The 21,072-nt window shown below is 43.2% G+C and overlaps 1 protein-coding gene across 1 annotated transcript in view; it reads left to right on the top strand.

The window, feature by feature from the left end:
• The window catches only part of myom3 (myomesin 3), a 75,687-nt gene that overhangs the window by 35,694 nt on the left and 18,921 nt on the right, over nucleotides 1-21,072 (top strand). The window contains exons 11-19 of the mRNA XM_020508836.2: nucleotides 1,815-1,956; nucleotides 7,534-7,733; nucleotides 8,141-8,194; nucleotides 9,387-9,514; nucleotides 12,222-12,405; nucleotides 12,704-12,878; nucleotides 13,186-13,307; nucleotides 14,640-14,827; nucleotides 20,102-20,228. Coding sequence (XP_020364425.1) covers nucleotides 1,815-1,956; nucleotides 7,534-7,733; nucleotides 8,141-8,194; nucleotides 9,387-9,514; nucleotides 12,222-12,405; nucleotides 12,704-12,878; nucleotides 13,186-13,307; nucleotides 14,640-14,827; nucleotides 20,102-20,228 — 1,320 coding nt within the window. The remainder of the gene's footprint in view (nucleotides 1-1,814; nucleotides 1,957-7,533; nucleotides 7,734-8,140; nucleotides 8,195-9,386; nucleotides 9,515-12,221; nucleotides 12,406-12,703; nucleotides 12,879-13,185; nucleotides 13,308-14,639; nucleotides 14,828-20,101; nucleotides 20,229-21,072) is intronic.

Below are 21,072 nucleotides of genomic sequence, written 5' to 3' on the forward strand. Positions count from 1 at the left end.
CCTTAACTCCTGCTGGAGTTAGAGTCATTAGGATGTGGAAGTGGATTTTTTCTTTCTGAATTTGCATTACAAATGGGTGGTAAGAGAGAAGAGACAAGGGCCATGTTTGGTTAAGTCTTTTAGCTTATCAGAGGGAGAGATGGAGGGAGGGAGGGCAGAGGGAGAGAGGGAGAGAGACACAGAGGGACCTCTTCACCACCGAGTACAGCAAAGTAAAATGACAGACTGAGGGTGTCTACTAGTTCAACATGGTCTCAATAGAATACGTCAAAATAGTGAGATGTCTGACATTTGACCACAAGGACATTTATGAACAGTCATACTGATACCTAGGCAATTGGTCACGACTCATCGGCCTTAAAGCTGAGATCTAGGAAAAGTGAAATAACGCCACTGGTCGCCCAAAGGCACATTTGTTATTGTTTTGTTTAACAAACGGAAGAGATGCACATCCAGCAGCGTGTTTAAAAAAAATCACAGTACCTACTCCGCTGTTCTGTGCAATGATGTCTATTGTTGTTGTAATATCGCAAACGGACGGATTCCAACTTCAATGTCTCACACTTGCAGCATAAACTGTAAGAAGGTTGGAAATACATTTTGCCTGACATTTCCCTACTCTTTTGTTGGTGCCAAAGCAACAGTCTCTCAAGCCTCAGAGAATAGAAAACGGGTCCATTTTATCTCTTTAATCCTTTTAACATAATTCCCTCGTTCCTTCTCTCTCTCTCCTATCTCTCTGTCACTATCTCTCTCTCTATTTTTCTCAGTCTCTGTTTAGTGCTCTCCTTTGTGCTGTCTTTATAACTAATGCAGATTTGATGACCTGTTAATCTTACCTCCAGACAACGCACCTTGCTTTCACATGGCGGCCCCAGACAGACATCGGGGGAGGGTTTAATTGAACTGGATTACATTACCTTGCTAGCTTTTAATCCTCCCTCTCTCCCTCTCCTTTTTTTCATCTCTATTTCCCTCTGCGTTTCTCTCCATGTCCCTGTCTCTCTCTCTCCTTCTCTCCGTGTCCTCTCCCTCTCCAGCCTTTTAATTCAATTTCAATTTAAGGGGCTTTATTTGCATGGGAAACATATGCTTACATTGCCAAACCAAGTGAAATAAATAATAAACTAAAGCGAAATAAACGAAACAGTAAATATTACACACAAGTTCCAAAATAATAAAGATATTTCAAATGTCATATTATGTATATATGCAGTTTTGTAATGATGTTCAAATTGTTAAAGTACAAAAGAGAAAATAAATAATCATAAATATAGGTTTGCTGTTAAATGGTGTTTGTTCTTCACTGGTTGACCTTTTCTTGTGGCAACAGGTCACAAATATTGCTGCTGTGATTGTACACTGTGGTATTTCACCCAATAGATACGGGAATTGATCAAAATTGGAGTAGTTTTTTGTGAATTCTTTGCGGATCTGTGTAATCTGAGGGAAATGTGTCTCTAATATGGTCATACATTTGGCAGCTCAGTTTCCACCTCATTTTGTGGGTAGTATGCACATAGCCTGTCTTCTCTTGAGAGCCTGGTCTGCCTTCGGCGGCCTTTCTCAATAGCAAGGCTATGCTCACTGAGTCTGTACATAGTCAAAGATTTCCTTAATTTTGTGTCAGTCACAGTAGTCAGGTATTCTGTTTAGGGCCAGATAGCATTCTAGTTTGCTCTGTTTTTTAAAATAAATTATTTCCAATGTGTCAAGTAATTATCTTTTTGTTTTCTCATGATTTGGTTTGGTCTAATTGTGTTGCCGTCTCTCTCCCCTCTTCTCACGCCTTCCCCATTCCCTCCCCTGCTCAGATGCGTCTGCAGTAGTGTCCGGTGGTCCAGGCTCTCCTCTGGACCTGAAGGTTTCTGATGTACAAAAGGACTATGTCTTCCTCACCTGGGAGCCTCCCAGTGCTGATGGAGCCTACCAAGTGGAGGGTTACTTTGTGGAGAGGTACTTTTCGACTGTAACACCAGTGTTTCACTAGTGTATGCACCGTTATGTTATCCTAGGGAAATTGTGTTTCCATAGCTAGGGCTGACAGTGAGGACTTGTGAAGAGCCCCTGCATAATCAAAACAATTACTCTGTGAGAAGGTGTTAACGTTCAGTTAGCCATTGTTATTTAAATGTGAAGAGGCCTTTAGGGCTTTGTATGAATACCGTAACAAGGACATAGGTTGAGGACTAGTATAACCTTTACACACTACTGAGCCAAGCTGTAAGATCAAATAGTCATATGGATGAGTGATGGCCGTGCGGCATAGGCAAGATGCAGTAGATGGTATAGAGCACAGTATATACATATGAGATGAGTAATGTAGGGTATGCAATCAATATATAAAGTGGCATTGTTTAAAGTGTCTAGTGATACATTTATTACATCCAATTATTAAAGTGGCAAGAGATTTGAGTCAGTATGTTGGCAGCAGCCACTCAATGTTGGTGATGGCTGTTTAACTGTCTGATGGCCTTGATATAGAAGCTGTTTTCAGTCTCTCGGTCCCAGCTTTGATGCACCTGTACTGACCTTGCCTTCTGGATGATAGAGGAGTGAATAGGCAGTGGCTCTCCTGTAGGAGATAGGCAGTGGCCATCCTGTGACATCGGATGATGTAGGTGTCATGGAGGGCAGGTAGTTTGCCCCCGGTGATGCGTTGTGCAGACCGCACTAACTTCTGGAGAGCCTTATGGTTGTGGGCGGAGCAGTTGCCGTACCAGTCGGTGATACAGCCCAACAGGATGTTCTCAATTGTGCACCTGTAAAAGTTTGCGTGTTTTCGGTGACCAGCTAAATTTCTTCAGTCTCCTGAGGTTGAAGAGGCACTGTTGCGCCTTCTTCACCACACTGTCTGTGTGGGTGGACCATTTCAGATTGTCCGTGATGTGTATGCCGAGGTACTTCAAACTTTCCACCTTCTCCACTACTGTCCCGTCGATGTGGATAAGGGGGTGCTCACTCTGCTGTTTCCTGAAGTCCACGATCATCTCCTTTGTTTTGTTGACATTGAGTTTGATGTTATTTTCCTGACATCACACTCTGAGGGCCCTTACCTCCTCCCTGCCCTGTAGGCCGTCTTGTCGTTGTTGCTAATCAAGCCTATTACTGTCGTGTCGTCTGCAAACTTGATGATTGAGTTGGAGGCGTGCATGGCCACGCAGTCATGGGTGAACAAGGGAGTACAGGAGAGGGCTGAGAACGCACCCTTGTGGGGTCCCAATTGTTGAGGATCAACGGGGTGGAGATGTTGCTTCCTACCGTCACCATCAGGGGGCTGCCCGTCAGAATGTCCAGGACCCAGTTGCACAGGGCGGGGTCGAGACCTAGGGTCTCGAGCTTAATGACGCGTTTGGAGGGTACTATGGTGTTAAATGCTGAGCTGTAGTCAATGAACAGCATTCTTACATCGGTATTCCTCTTGTCCAGATGGATTAGGGCAGTGTGCTTGTGATTGCGTCGTCTGTGGACTTATTGGGGCGGTAGGCAAATTGGAGTGGGTCTAGGGTGTCAGGTAGGGTGGAGGTGATATGATCCTTGACTAGCCTCTCAAAGCACTTCATGATGACAGAAGTGAGTGCTACGGGGTGAGAGTTGTTTAGCTCAGTTACCTTAGCTTTCTTGGGGACAGGAACAATTGTGGCCCTCTTGAAGCATGTGAGCACAGCAGACTGGGATGGGGATTGATTGAATATGTCCGTGAACACACCAGCCAGCTGGTCTACGCATGTTCTGGGGACATGGCTACGGATGCCGTCTGGGCCAGCAGCCTTGTGAGGGTTAACACGTTTTAATGTTTTACTCACGTTGGCCATAGTGAAGGAGAGCCCACACGTTTTGGTAGCGGGCCGTGTCAGTGGCACTGAATTGTCCTCAAAGCGAGCAAAGTAGTTGTTTAATTTGTCTGGGAGCAAGACATTGGTGTCTGCGACTGGGCTGGTTTTCTTTTTGTAATCCGTGATAGACTTTAGACCCTGCCACATACGTCTCGTGTTTGAGCCGTTGAATTGCGACTCTACTTTGTCTCTATTCTGATGCTTAGCATGTTTGATTGCCTTGCAGAGGGAATAGCTACACTGTTTGTATTCAGTCATGTTTCCGGTTGCCTTGCCATGATTAAATGCAGTGGTATGCGCTTTCAGTTTTGCGCGAATGCTGCCATCAATCCACGGTTTCTGGTAAGGGACGGTTTTAATAGTCACCGTGGGTACAACGTCACCGATGCACTTGCTAATAAACTCGCTCACTGAGTCAGCATATGCGTCAATGTTGTTGTCTGAGGCTATCCGGGCACATCCCAGTCCACGTGATTGAAGCAATCTTGAACCGTGGAATCTGATTGGTCGGACCAGGGTTGAACAGACCTGAGTACGAGCATTTCCTCTTTTAGTTTCTGTCTATAGGCTGGGAGCAACACGACTGTGATTATAATCGAAGATAATTCTCTTGGTAGATTACACGGTTGGCATTTGATTGTAAGGAATTCTAGGTCAGATGAACAAAGGGACTTGAGTTCAAATATGTTGTAATGATGACACCACGAGTCGTTAATCATAAGGTATATACCCCTGCCCTTCTTCTTACCAGAGAGATGTTTGTTTCTGTCGGAGCGATGCGTGAAGAAACCGGGTGGCTGTACCGACTCTGATAACATATCCCAAGTGAACCATGTTTCCATGAAACAGAGAATGCTACCATCTCTGATGTCTCTCTGGAAGGCAACCCTTGCTCAAATTTCATCTACCTTGTTGTCAAGAGACTGGACATTGACGAGTAGTATACTCAGGAGCAGTGAGCAATGTGCCCGTCTACGGCGCCTGACCAGAAGACCGCTCCGTCTGCCCCTTCTGTGGCGCCGTTGTTTTGGGTCGCCTACCAACAGGACATTAAAAACTGTAACATTTTATGCTTCATGGAGTCGTGGCTGAACGATGATACTGTCAACATACAGCTGGCTGGTTACACGCTATACTGACAGGATAGAACAGCTGTGTCTGGTAAGGCAAAGCACGGCGGACTATGTATTTTTGTAAATAACAGCTGGTGTACAATATCGAAGGAAGTCTCGAGCTATTGCTCAGCTGAGGTAGAGTGTCTCATGATAAGCACACTATCTACCTAGAGAGTTTTCATCTGTATTTTTCGTAGCTGTTAACATACCACCACAGTCAGAGGTTGGCACTAAGACAGCATTGAATGAGCTGTATTCCGCCATAAGCAAACAAGAAAACACTCACCCAGAGGCGGCGCTCCTACTAGCCTGGGACTTTAATGCAGGGAAACTTAAATCCGTTTTACCAAATTTCTATCAGCACGTTACATGTGCAACCAGGGGAAGAAAAAAACAAACTCTGGACAATGTATATTCCACACACTAAGACGCATACAAAGCTCTCCCTCGCCGTACGTACATACACCAACCAGAAGCCATGGATTACAGGCAGCATCCGCACTGAGCTAAAGGGTAGAGCTGCCGCTTTCAAGGAGCGGGACTATAACCCAGAAGCTTAGAATAAATCCTGCAATGCCCTCTGACGAACCATCAAATAGGCAAAGCGTCAATATAGGACTAAGATCAAATCATACTGCACCGGCTCTGACACTCGTTGGATGTGGCAGCGCTGGATGTGGCAGCGCTTGCAAACCATTACAGACTACAAAGGGAAGCACAGCCGAGAGCTGCCCAGTGACATGAGCCTACCAGACGAGCTAAACTTCTTCTATGCTCGATTAGAGGCACCAGCTGTTCCGGAGGACTGTGATCACTCTGTCCACAGCCGATATGAGTAAGACCTTTAAACAGGGCAACATTCACAAGGCCGCAGGGCCAGACAGATTACCAGGACATGTACTACGAGCATGCGCTGACCAACTGGCCAGTGTCTTCACTGACATTTTCAACCTCTCCCTGTCTGAGTCTGTAATACCAACCTGTTTTAAGCAGACCACCATAGTGCCTGTACCCAAGAACACTACTATGTAGCCATGAAGTGCTTTGAAAGGCTGGTCATGGCTCACATCAACACCATCATCCCAGAAACCCTAGACCCACTCCAATTTGCATACCGCCCCAACAGATCCACAGATGATGCCATCTCTATTGCACTCCACACTGCCCTTTCCCACCTGGACAAAAGGAACACCTATGTGAGAATGTTATTAATTGACAACAGCTCAACACCATAGTGCCATCAAAGGCTTCTAAACAGCTTCTACCCCCAAGCCATAAGACTCCTAAACATCTAATCAAATGGCTACCCAGACTATTTGCATTGCCCCCCCCCCCACCTCCCCCTCTTTACACCTCTGCTACACTCTGTTGTTGTCATCTATGCATAGTCACTTCAATAACTCTACCTACGTGTACATACTACCTCAACTAACCGGTGCCCCCACACAATGACTCTGTGCCCCCTGTACCGCCCCTGACTCTGTGCTCCCTGTACCCCCCTGACTCTGTACCCCCCTGTATATAGTCTGGCTATTGTTGTTTTACTGCTGCTCTTTAATTACTTGTTACTTTTATCTCTTATTCTTGTCCGTATTTTTTAAAACTTTTCACTGTAAAGTCTACACCTGTTGTATTCAGCGCATGTGACTAATAACATTTGATTTGATTTGAACCTGGCCTGCTTACCTGTACGTTCAGTCTAAACGATGAGAGTTATCTTAGACATAAGCTATCTTTGTTGACTCCAAATCAACAAAACACAGCAAACCAAACTAAACTGTTGGGCCACAACTTACTCAGATGAGTGTGAGCAAATTGGATCGGGGAGATAAAACCCCAGCCAACTTTGATGTAATATCCATTTGGCAAAGCCCAAAGAAGATGGATGTTATGCGTGATAATAATTCAACATGGAACACAATGTTAACTCAATCAAAGCCCTCCCATAGGTAACAGGTGCTCACTAATCACTGAAGCTGATCGATGCGCGCGTGTCTGTGTACTTTCATTATACTTACACATCTTCTCTAGTTAGCATGCAGAGGGCACATTAAAATACTAATGTTAGGTCTCACTCTGATGTATTATATGATATATATATATTATATGCATCAGAGAAAGACCTAATATCAGAGAGACCTAGCCTTCCAGTCGCCTAGCAACACATACACAGCTTAATGTTCCCTCAAGCTATTTGCTTTCTTTGTTTGCTTTCCCAGGTGGCTTCTTGTTCAGTATTGATTTATCAGCATTCAACGGCTGCTTTTCTTCACATTTTCTTATAAATTAGTTGTGAGACTTGTTATTTTGAGGTTATGTACTTGGGTGGAAAAATGATTGTCCTTTGTTGGCCGAAATGTGTTTCTCTTTTATGCAATCGAAAATGTTTAAAATGTATTTTATAGTGGCAAAATAATATTCATGGAGAAATAACTAAATTGTGGAATGTTGAGCTAAGAACTATTTTGAAAGGCATAAAGTGAAATCCATTTTTTGAAATCTCTGATCTTTTCCTTTCCCTTCTCATATGGTCTCTTTCTCTCTCGCTCTCCCTCGCTCTCTCTCTCTCTCCCTAATCCTAGGTGTGACATTGGTAGTGGGCAGTGGGTGCGTTGTAATGACACCATTCAGAAGGCATGTCACTACCCTGTGAGAGGTCTGAGTGACAGCACCATCTACCAGTTCAGGGTGTGTGCCGTCAACCAGGCAGGTGTAGGACGCCCCTCTAAGGCCACCGAGCCTGTCATCACCACCGACCCTTTAGAACACACCAGAACTATGGGTAATCTGCACACTCAGATTTACACACACCGAACACACTCTGGGTAGAGGTCATTAGATAGAGAGAGACATAACATAGGATAAATAGAATACATTGTGTGTGTGTGTGTGTGTGTGTGTGGGTGTGTGTGTGTGTGGTGGGGGCTATGAGAGAGAGAGAGAGAGAGAGGGAGGACAGATGGGTGTGCTGGTCAGATGCTGTGGATCATTAGGCACAGATGAAGTACGGCCAGGAGGTTGGCTCGCCTCTGACTGTTTCCCCCAGCTCTCTCTCTCTCTACCTCTCTCTCTGCCGAGCCCTGGCATGCTGGCATCGTATGGGCGGTTTCTTCCATGTTATCTACTCATTGTGCTATCATGCATTTCATTTCCTTCTTTCTCTCTCTCTCTCTTTTTCTTCTCAATCAGTTATCAAGGTGGACAGAGGTAGAGAGATCACCATCACCAAAGACCAGCTGGAAAGTGAGAAACCACATACATCATCGTTGTAGTACTATTACTAACAGTGTTCGTAGCTATGGCACTACAGCCTTTTCAATGGTATCCCCCAGCTACTTACCCTAGACCGAATACTTACGATACAGTGCCACTGTACATTTCTGCTTTTCCCTTTGTATTCTTTTGACATTTGAAGACATGTTCTGCAATTCTATACAGTTTAACATAACTTTTTTTTTGGGGGGGGGGGTATGGAGGGGTATTTTGGAAACACAGTATAAGTGGAAGTGGAAAGTGATTTTTTGGTTTTGGTAAAACCATTTTTTTGGTGGGTTGTGGAAACAGTTAACTTCAACACTTTAATCATGGGGCAGAAAGAAAACGTTGCAGTTTAAAATGGTAAATATTCATCTCCAGCACCACCCCGACATCAACATATATGAAAATGGCGCGTTTCTATGTTTTGTAGTAAAAAAAAAATTGCGTTTCCAATGACATCAACCAATTAGCGGACAGGCAATGCCTACTAACAATTGGTCAAAATCACACAGTGGACACTGTTGTCATTGGAAACACTAATCTTTCACTCTCTTTTTTTACTACAAAACCCCAGTGGCAATTTTGCCTATGATATTCAATATAACAACTTCATGTTTCTTCATATCATCCATCATGTAATAGCTTTATGAAAGCAATGTACTTTGTTCCATTAGGTGGACTATTCTCCATGGTGTCCTAGTAAATGCCTATTATAGCCCAGGGTAGTCAGCGTGCTTCTCTCTGAACAGGGATCATAACATGACCCTGATGTAGCTCAAAGAGGGAAGAGGAGGCAAACGCCATGGAAACACCAGGGAATGGTGTACTATTATGAAAAATAAAGCACTCTCTCAGCCTCAGACTGCCATACTCTCTTTTTCAAGGCACCCTGGTACAACTTTAGGTTTCAATGAATCAATAACTGTGTGTGTGTGTGTGTGTGTGTGTCATGACAGTCTGTGCGTTTCTCATAAAAAACATTTTATATCTGACCCTTGCTTGGTCATGTGATACAATGCTCTGGGTCTTGTTTAGCAGGGTACACCGTAGCAAAACTATTTGCAATGGAAAATAGTCCCCGTCTCCCAGTCTCAAAATGTTTTCTCCTTCTGACCATGACTCGGTTGTCTTTACTGTCCACTACACCCATCCTCCCGTTTCTTCCCTCTGACCTCAGGTCAGATGAAAGTCCCATTCCCTCCCACTGGTGTCCATGCCTGTGAGATGAGTGACAACTACGCCGTGCTTAGCTGGACTGAGCCGGAGCCCAGAGGCAAGGAGCAACTTACCTTCTATGTGGAGCGGGTGAGTTAAGGCCTGTGCTCCTACTCATACACACAATACAGAGAAACACACACACACACCAGCTACCCTCAACCCGGCCATCTTAGTGTGTGTAGCGTCAGCCGGCCGTTGCCCATTGAACTGTCTCACTGTTGTAGACTCGGAGCCAAATGAATGAAGAGCTCTGACCACTATGATAATTAAAGATTAAGGGGTGGGAGAAAAACACTTATACGGTTGCCGGTGTCAGTTTAGGTGGGCATCGGTGCACTCGTTAAAAACCGAGAGACCTTGAAGCTGCTCTCTTGTCGCTAGCTAATTTGCTTTCTCATGAACTAACAACAAACGTTCCTGTGATGTGCAAGGAATGATTCCAAGAGACCATTCCCTTAATGTCAAATAGAACTTACCCAGAACGTGGTTACCATGTTCTCAGAACTTAAGATATTATGTGTACAAAACATTAGGAACACCTGCTCTTTGCCTGACTGACCAGGTGAATCCATGAGAAAGCTATGATCCCTTATTGATGTCACCTGTTACATCCACCTCAATCCGTGTAGAGGAAGGGGAGGAGACAGATTAAAGACAGAGTTTTAAGCCTTGAGACGATTGTGTATGTGTGACATTCAGAGGCTGAATGGGCAAGACAAAATATTTTAGTGTCTTTGAACGAGGTATGGTAGTAGGTGCCGGGCGCACTGGTTTGAGTGTGTCAAGAACTGCAGCGTTGCTGGGTTTTTCACGCTCAACAATTTCCTGTGTGTATCAAGAATGGTCCACCACCCAAAGGATATCCAGCCAACTTGACACAACTGTGGGAAGCATTGGAGTCAACATGGGCCAGCATCCCTGTGGAACGCTTTCGACACCTTGTACAGTCCATGCCCTGACGGAAGGTGTTCCTAATGTTTTGTGTATGTTCTAGACACATTTCATTGGAACGTTGCAAGATATTTAGGTGTCCAGTCTTCTGTGGTGAGGACAATATTCCATCAAAGTCCCACCAAGAATACACAGAACATAAGACGTTCTAGACAAGTTAAATGAGAACGTTGCAGGAACATTCATGTGCCATCCCCCCAAAAATGTATTACACATCACTTATTGATGCCGAGCCAATCAAGGCCCTGATTGGTGAACCACTGACTCATTCATAGCTCTTGTTGGCAATGTTAGGGATACTCACTCACACAGGTGCTTTTAACATAGTGTTTTCAAATGACACATTTAACACACATGATTATATTGTGCATGTTCATTTATACAGTAATTATTATTCAACGTGTCCTAACCTGGGATTTGAACTCACAACCTTAGTTCACAGTACTTCGATCTTCCCGATGCGCCACCATGTCCGTGTCAAGTGTCAGTTAATCTGATAATTCTCTCATCCTTGAATTTACTGACTTATTTCAGCGATTTAAAGGCTTTCTGTATAGCTGTCTGATATTGGTGGGGCATATTATCCTACTCACATATTAATGGCCTGTTTTAATGATAGCCCTGAATCACTATGATCAATAAAATGTTTTCTTGAGTGTACTTTTAACAGAGCTGAGATTTACTTCAAAGTGTATTCACAAAACTGGTTGTTTCAGATCTACACAAGTGCCTAGGGAGGGGGATTAGGGTTTAGTCTGGCCAGGGCCTCTGGCCCAAGAAGCACATTCCCTAAAGATATCGAAACGTTGATGGAATACTCTCCTAACCCTCAAACTGGACACGTTAATGTTCTTGCAATGTCCCATAAAACACGTCTAGAACAGTAATGTTGTATAATCTGAAATTCTGTTTGACATTAAGGGAATGTTCTCCTAACCTTAACACCAAAACATGCTAAATCGTTTCTCACCAGGTTTTAGCTAACATAGATAGGGGAACATTCTAACTGACTGAAAACTGGACAACAGGACACTACCTGTAACATTACAAAAATGTTCTCTCTCCCCATAATTGTTAGCTGGGTCAAAGCTCCCTCTGGGCTTTGGGGGTGATTTAAAGCATAAATCTTGGTTTTCTAGGTTCACGGTTGTGAATTAGCCACAGTTTTGTTCTGGCTTAGTTTTAACATCAAGGAGGTTTTATAGTACAGGTTGTGGGTGTGTTCGTACATGGCCACCAAACTATAAAGGACACAAGTGTTCCTATTTTGATGAATGTCTTACAATGACTAAAGTTTGTCAAAGTTCTGGTTTATCAAAGTCCTGGGGGGGGGGGGGGGGGGATCATTCATTTTACATCTCCCCCAAAGTGCCCCAGTTCTTCAATATCAACCAGGACTCTGCATACTAGATGCCCAACAGCTTGCAATTGCAATAATGAGAAGAAAAGCGGCATACTGCCACAGGAAATTGCTTTATTGGACTTTTATAAGTAACTCTGTAATAAAACTGTCCAATCCATCAAAAGCATCTGCAATTGCCAAGATCTCCCGCTTCTGTTCTTCCCAGGAATATTCAAATATCCTCGGCTCGCCCTTAGGCTTGCGCTATATAATCGCTGATCTCCTTTTAAAGACTGGGTTTCATTGAAACGTACATTTTAAAAAGGACTTAAAGATATGGGAGTCAAGTTAATGGAGCAGAAATGAGAAATAATAGTGAGAAACATTTTGATTAATCACTGTGTGTATGTCTGTCTTTCTGCCTACTTCTCTTTCCATCCACCTCTGTCTCTTTCTGCCTGCCTGTCTCGCTTTCTGTTCGTACTTCCTTGTGTCCATCAGTCCATTGCAGGTAAAAACAGCTGGCAGCTGGCCAGCATGGACATCACGGTGGGCTCTCCCAGGTTCCCCATGTTTAACCTACAGAAGGGGAAGTCCTACTGCTTCCGGGTGCGCTCCGTCAACAAGTTTGGCGTGAGCGAACCGTCAGAGCCGAGCCCGCCAATCTCACTGGGACAACCCCAAGGTGAGGGAGAGGGATAAACATATTATTTCTTTAATGTTATACTAGTTCCATTGATATGGATTTGTGTTTTCTCTTATAAATAAATAAAAAAGGGTTATTCTACAGGGACAGTGGTTCTTCAGTTAACCATTTCCATCCAGGTTGGTTCTTCCTTCAGTGCCTTCTCTATGGAAGATTTTTTTTAAACAGTTCTACCTTGAACCATGAAGGGTTCTCCTACAGGGATGGCTTCAGATAGAATGTTATTATTTTCCTAAGCGTGTGCCAATCAGCTGAGCTCACTGTGTTATCCTGTTAGCTGCTCCTGCTCCAGCCACCTCCGTCTTGGCCATCCGAGACACAGATTCTGCTGTCCTGCTTCAGTGGCAGGAGCCCAAGGAGAAAGAGGGCATTCTGGGATACTACCTGTACTACAGCGAGGCTGGGAAGCAAGAGTGGAGGACGGTCAACAACAAACCAACCACCAACACCAAGTACAGTACTGAACTCACGGTGCCATTTAAATGAACTGAGCTCCTCTTTTTTGAAAGCTGTTTATATTGTGCATTGGATAAATGTTGTAGTTGTTCTTGCCACTAATTCTACAACAGAACATGATTGGACAGTTTCCAGGACACAGATTAAGCCTAGTCCTGCTCCATTACCATTTCCAGTTAAATTTATTTTTAGTCCATAGAACCATCCCAATGTAGAAAGAAATGCTTAGGCATTAGGGCTATATGAATAGTCAAATTTGACATTGCAACACCTAGGCCTAAATGTATTGTTTTTTCCTCTCAGGTTTACAGTCCATGGTCTGAAGTCGAAGAAGGAGTATGTGTTCAGAGTGAAGTCTGTGGGGCGAGCTGGGAACAGTATCTACTCCAACGAGTCTCCCCCTATCCTGGTGAAAGCAGCACTCAGTGAGTACCAGACAAAAAACTGCAGACTGACCCACAATGTTGGACATGCTCCTGGGATATATTCATTAGGGCAAACTGAAATAATGAAACAAATACAACTAGTTTAGATAGGGGAAAAAGGGAGCTACTATCTGTTTTCAATGAATCACGGAATAGTAATTAACTAGGAAGTCAGGGCACCACGGACAAATTTTGTTTTTAGAATGTCAATTTCACGAATATATCATATCGATTACAGTCTTCAATTAATGTATTATTACCATTATTGTATCAGTCATATTCTGAATGTCGCAAACTCTTGGATATCTGCACGAACTCTAGCATAGATCATGAATCAGCGATATACAAATTGGCTTAATTATTTATTTACTAACTTAATCACAGAATTACATAACCACACACACACAATAGGTCATACATTGGTTACTGACATGATAGAAAAGTCCCTAGTGGGCTAAGCCGATATGGCAGCTTGGTAGACAAAGGAAAGGGGTGGGACTAAAGTATTTAAACAGCTGCAGCTTGAATAATTGTTCTTTAGTTTGTAGATTTCTTAGCCATTTCAACGTGGGAATGATCTCCATGTTCTCTGGTCTTGTCCTTTGGTAGAGTTGCCAACCATTTCAACATGAAGCGACAGTTTCCATGGTTTCTGGTCTTGTCCTGGAGTTGTAGTTTAAACCACTTCACACACCCTCAATACTCCATGGCAGCGAAGAGAGTTTCTCCTAGGAATTTATGACCGTTGTAAAACCTGTGGTGGACTTCATCAATCTATTCCTGATCTCAATTCACCATTAGTTCATAACAGCCTCATGAACCCATTACATGATGACAGGTATTAAATCTAATGGGTAGGCTCCTGATTTATTTTGGTTTGTCCACGAACACAGTGAAATACATAGACTTGTGATGAGGCAGGAACCTGATCAATAACTGCTGACCCCTCTCACTGCTGTCTCACTCTATAATAGCACGTCTGATAATAATAACATGCACTCTGCAGGCTGCTACATTGTAATGACTGCTCATTTTAGCTGCCACTCACAGTGATGCCAGATTCCAAATCTGGACTCGGATCAGTTGATGTTATGGCTGAAATCCAGGACTTTGTGTCTGGAACCCTGTGTGGCCTTACATTAACTGACCTGATACATGGAAGTGGCCAGAATAGAATATAATCGAATGGAATACAGAAGAATAGAAGCTGATTAGCTATTTATTCAAAACACGATCCATCTAAATGCAATACTTTTTTGTTGGTCTCTGGGCAGGCTGAGGAAAAGTATAGCATGCCCAAATGTTCTTTTCAAATACATCTCCCCTTCCCAGTCGCCCCATCCCCTTCCTCTGCCATCGCCCTGCTGCTCTGCACTGGCTCGGAGATGATTCTCACCTGGAGAGCCCCTGCTAACAATGGAGGAGACCCTGTACGAGGCTACTACCTGGACCAGAAGGACAAAGAGCTGGATGCCTGGAGAAAGGTCAACACCAAGCCTGCCAAGGAGAGGCAGCACAAGGTGAGGAAGGATCTGGTGCCAGTACCCAGGTGTCAGTGCTGTTAGAATGTTGGGTCACATTTGACATGACAAAGGCCCTCTACCAGAGTAACGTTAAGTAAGGGATAAACGCTGATGCTCTGTATATTATCTTGTAAATAACTGACGACTTTTATTCCTCTTATACCGCAGTTGCCATAGAAAACAATACAGAAGCACATGTTTACTGGTAGAAATGACATGTTTCCATTGATATTTTAATTTTGATAAGTAAAATCATTATTTTCATCCTCCCACCAAATCTGGTCATTAGTTCTATCGGTTAGGTAGCCAACATAGCAGGCGGAACAAACTTCTGAGCAGAGTTCCCACATCCGGTTTTCAGAACATCTGCTTGTTGGCAACTCCACTAAGGCTAGGTTGCCAAAGACATGACCCAGTTGTCCATTCTTTGCAATTTTGCCTGGCATTGAAGAGTAGCTTTGTCCTTAAGGAGACACTGTTCTTTACAGTAGAGGAGATCGCATTGCAAATCAAACACTAGGCTAGAAGCTACTGTGGCTAAATAGTTAGTTGCTAGCATATCTGCCAATATGACAAACAAATTCAACAATACCAGTTGCTGAAAACAGCTGGTCAAACTACAAACACGTGGGAGGATTTGAAATCATAGCTTCAACTGCGTCTTGAAGAACAGGAGAAATTCATGTCCATCACTCACCACGTTAGGTCATCAGATGCTGCAAAAGAAATTCTATGCAAAAACGAATTAATGCTATCTAGCGAGCTAAGTTTTCCCCTCGCTGGACCTGCGTTTACACTGTATCCTATTTCGGTTTGCATGGTTGTTGTTTTGGCTCTCTGTAACTTTGTAGCAAGTATGGCCTGCATGGTGCAGTGGTTTAGAATGGGAAAAAGGCGCCTATTGTTGGAACTACTTCAGAGGTGTCCTATATCTTTTCCAACTGTCCTATATATCTACATGTAATGCCCACTCTTGTAATGGCTCGCGTTGGTGGTAGGAAGAGTGGACCAAAGCGCAGCGTGGAAAGTGTTCATGATTCTTTTAGTTCAAAACCACTCAAACAAAAACAAAAGCGCACAGTTCTGTCATGCAGAAACACTAAACAGAAAACAAGATTCCACCAAATCCAAAAGGAAAATGACACCTTATATGTGATCCCCAATCAGAGACAACGATAGACAGCTGCCTCTGATTGGGAACCACACGCGGCCAAAAACAAAGAAATAGAAAACATAGACTTTCCCACCCGAGTCACACCCTGACCTAACCAAACATAGAGAATAAAAAGGATCTCTAAGGTCAGGGCGTGACAAGTCTAGAATGCCTTCCTAGCTAATTATTCAACAATGCTGTGGTATAACTCAAATGTAACAACCAACAGGGGCACAACTTGCATTTTTGTCCCCTCTGAAATACACCCCATTAGAACTAACGTCTTTGTATCTACGTAGAAAACAGAATTAGCGGTGGTCAGAGAGCTGAACATAAGGCTCCGGTGGAGGTACAGTGGAGGAAAAAACACATTCCCTCTACTACCTTAGCTGTGTTACTAGGCAACGAGTGGTGGTGCCAATGGAGACTAATGGAAATTGTCACCTGTCTCTTTTTGCAATGGAAATGACAGGTGTCCTGTAATTTTATGGAGTGCAAAAGAGTTATATTTAAGCAAAATGGCCCGGGGGCGGGGGGATGTGGTATATGGCCAATATACCACGGCTAAGGGCTGTTCTTAGGAACAACACAAAGCAGAGTGCCTGGTCCTTAGCCATGGTATATTGGCCATATACCACAAACCCCAGAGGTGCCTTATTGCTAATATAAACTGGTTACCAACGTAATTAGAGCAGGAAAAACAACTGTTTTGTCATACCCGTGGTATACGGTCTGATATTCCACAGCTGTCAGCCAATCAATATTCAGGGTTCAAACCACCCAGTTTATAATGTTGTTTTTAGACTCAACAGAACAAAGCAATTCAAAGTCTGCCATACTGCAAAATAGTTTAGAAGTTTGGAGCAAACCGTGCTTTTCCACTAACCAGGGTCTTGTTCAGGAGGCAGAAGAAAGCAGACCGAAACAGGGATGCAATGTCCAATAAGAAACGCTTGTTTTTGTTTTCTATTGCAAAACATAATGCTACGGTGTGCCCTAATGTCCAAGGTATTTAACATATAAAGCCATTGATCTGCTTGCAGGCATTAATGAAAACAGTGGCCACATGCAGTGCCCTCTGTTGGGCGACTCCAGCCCCTGCCACTGCCCAGTCTCTTCCAGTAATAGTTCCTCCCATCTCTGAGTTCGCTTTTTGTTCTTATTTTTACAAGCTGCTCACTTGCTGCCTTCATGTAAATGAGATAAATTAGAATATTGATCCAACGGAGGCGTCATGCTCGGGACACTTTGGTCTTCCTGCTTGTGTAAGCCAATGTAAATGACTTTACCCCCTGAATCCTTTCCTTCCACCACCACTGGTTTAGCAGTCAGGCAGGCATGCCACCTATCCAGCCTCATTAGAAGAATGTCTGAGATTTGAACCCTTAGGATTTTTAGTTTTTTAGTTATCTCGCTTTAGTTTGGAATTCCACCTCCATTTCGACCGCAGTGCCTTTACTTCCACTGATTCAGAATCAGGTGAACTGATGCCATCTGGTGGCGATAAGTTGAATCGACAGACACTTTGGGACGAACGCCCCTTATCCCCTACCCCCGCTATACTTCACTGCAGAGCTCCAAGCAGCACTGTCTAGGTATTGATTTGATGAAGAGGCTTTTGTTGTACCTAATTAGGGCTAGCCTAGTGACCAATCTTTTAAAAAAGGAGGCATAGTCTTTCAATGGTGTGATTCCTATCACACTTAAATAAGCCCCTCAGGTTTGTCTATTGATAGCCATTGTCCCATGGCTCAGTCCCCCTAAAGCAGAATAACTTCATAGGCGATACGGACTTTAAAGGTTAAGTGGCTGTGAATAAAGTGGTTGGGATCAATGATCTGAATCCCCTTCTAAAGCCATGCAAACAACACTGGCAGAATTTAATCTTTGCTTTACAGTATGTGGCTCAGTTAGGATTAGCCGAGTTGTTCTCAACCTTACAAGTGTACACTACCGGTCAAAAGTTTTAGAACACCTACTCATTCAAGTTTTTTTCTCTCACTATTTTCTACACTGTAGAATAATAGTGAGGACATCAAAACTATGAAATAACACATATGGAATCATGTAGTAACTAAAACAGTGTTAAACAAATAAAATAAATATTATATTTGAGATTCTTCAAATAGCCACCCATTGCCTTGATGACAGATTTGCACAAACTTGGCATTCTCTCAACCAGCTTCATGAGGTAGTCACCTGGAATGCATTTCAATTAACAGGTGTGCCTACTTAAAAGTTAATTTGTGGAATTTCTTTCCTTCTTAATGCGTTTGAGCCAATCAGTTGTGTTGTGACAAGGTATGGGGGTATACAGAATATAGCCCTATTTGGTAAAAGACCAAGTCCATATTATGGCAAGAACAGCTCAAATAAGCAAAGAGAAAACGACAGTCCGTCATTACTTTAAGACATGAAGGTCAGTCAATACAGAAAATGTCAAGAACTTTGAGTGTTTCTTCAAGTGCAGTTGCAAAAACCACCAAGCACTATCATGAAACTGTCTCTCATGAGGATTGCCACAGGAAATGAAGATCCAGAGTTACCTCTGCTGCAGAGGATAAGTTAATTAGAGTTACCAGCCTCAGAAATTGCAGCCCAAATAAATGCTTCACAGAGTTCAAGTAACAGACACATCTCAACATCAACTGTTCAGAGGAGACTGTGTGAACCAGGCCTTCATAGTCAAATTGCTGCAAAGAAACCACTGCTAATGGACACCAATAAGAAGAAGAGACTTGCTTGGGCCAAGAAACACGAGCAATGGACATTAGACAGCTGGAAATTTGTCCTTAGGCCTGGAGTCCAAATGATAGATTTTTGGTTCCAACCGCTGCGTCTTTGTGAGATGCGGTGTGGGTGAAGTATGATCTCCACATGGGTATTTCCCACCGTAAAGCATGGAGGTGTTATAGTATGGGGGGGGGGGGCTTTTCTGGTGACCCTGTCTGTGATTTATTTACAATTCAAGGCACATTAAACCAGCATGGCTACCACAGCATTCTGTAGCGATACGCCATCCCATCTGGTTTGTGCTTAGTGGGACTATCATTTGTTTTTCAACAGGACAATGACCCAACACACCTCCAGGTTGTGTAAGTTTTTTTTTTAACCAAGAAGGAGAGTGATGGAGTGTTGCATCAGATTACCTGGCCTCCACAATCCCCTGACCTCAACCAAATGGAGATGGTTTGGGTTGAGTTGGACCGGAAGGGAAGGAAAAGCAGCCAACAAGTGCTCAACATAAGTGGGAACTCCTTCAACACTATTGGAAAAGCATTCCAGGTGAAGCTGGTTGAGAGAATGCCAAGAGTGTGCAAAGCTATCATCAAGGCAACGGGTGGCTACTTTGTTTAATACTTTTTTGGTTACTACATGATTCCATGTGTTATTTCATAGTGTTGATGTCTTCACTATTATTCTACAATGTAGAAAATAGTGCAAATAAAATAAAAACCCTTGAATGAGTAGGTGTTCTAAAACGTTTGACCGGTACTGTACATCAAATCAAAGGAGTTGAGTAGAGACGAGAGTGTAAATACGGAAACCCTTACCGTGTACCTATGTTTGTCCTCTGCAGCTCCGTGCCTTTCTTAATTTGCTGAAATCCATCCTTTTTTAACAAAACGTTAATCAAATGCAACCACAGACTGTTTCCTCATCTCGACTGACAGCGTCTCGATGTAGTTGGAGGTACACTCCTTCCACAGTCGTCGCAACCCAACTCCACCGTCATGTCCATATGTGTGGAGTTGAGAAACCAAGCTAAATTAGGACGTGAGAACACAACCTCAGGTTTAAGATGAATCTCTGCGAATATGCCCGAGGTAATCCAGGTACTGTGTTGCATTATCTTTAAAAGGTACCTTTTTTTGTTTTGTCCATGGTTTGTCCATGCAGGAGCTGATGTACTGAAACTCAAAGCTAGCTGACCCTTGTTTTCTCAATGACCAGAGTATAGTTCAGTAGGCACCAAGCAGAAAACTTGACCAATAAGAAATGCTCATTTCTGTTGCAAAAATGTTTTGAAATATTTTTACTGGGTGTGTCCTAATGAACACAACCCTGGTTGTAATTTGTGCAGTAACTGTATTAATTTTATGGTGTCTTGTTTACAGGTCTGTAATCTGGATGAGGGGCATTACTATCAGTTCTGTGTTTTTGCTGCCAACGTGGTTGGTGTTGGTAAACCCTCTGAGCCCAGTGAGGCTTTCCTGTGTGAGGAGTGGACCATGCCTGAGCCAGGTGAGGATGATGCAATCATCATGAAAACACACACATTCACTTACGCATGCACATACATACGGATGCACACACATGGTCGATGTACACACACATGGTCTCTGTACACACACACACGTTTACTCTCTAAAACACACTCTCTCTCTCTCTCTTTCTGTCTCTCTCTACTCACTCTACCATTCGGTAATGGAGCAGTTCAGTGCACAGCCGTGGCCAGCTGTGTTTCTCATATAACGCTGCCTGTTGTGATATTCATATTGGAAATGGAGAGAGCCACACACCATTTATCCCACACAGCCCATTAATCCAGCTGAATCCAGCCGGCTCTCCCAACGTCGTAAATAATTTAAATGCGACTGAAAATCGTTAAGCAAATTAACTACCGTGCACTGGCACTAAGAACGAAGGGGTAGATTAAGCAAAATCACTTTACTTGTTTTTTAAATGTTATTATTATTGTTTGTTCATTTCTTTATGATGGCCTGTTCTGTCACGGACAACTTGGCTGTTTATGGGTTATTATAGAACACGGGGAAAAGGATAAATATCAATATTCTCCCTGTTTTATCCTGGTTTTAAATCATTTCAAATACTTTATCTCTGCTTGAATAAGCATGCATGTTGCAATGTAACCAATAGAAAATTCCAAAAAGTGCAGACCCTGCCCACCTAGCACTCCAGTCGGGATGAACCAAACACTGATTTCAAATAGTATTTGCACCCAGGTCTGGTTGGTATTTTTCTAACACAGTAGACACTTATCAATCAATGTACTATATAGAATGTAAGGCTGTATGGCTTGATCCATATTTCTCTCTTTGTGTTATGCTAACTATGCTAACTCATC

This window comes from Oncorhynchus kisutch, linkage group LG2 (assembly GCF_002021735.2).
Source record: "Oncorhynchus kisutch isolate 150728-3 linkage group LG2, Okis_V2, whole genome shotgun sequence".
In the NCBI taxonomy this organism is placed as follows: Eukaryota; Metazoa; Chordata; class Actinopteri; order Salmoniformes; family Salmonidae; genus Oncorhynchus; species Oncorhynchus kisutch.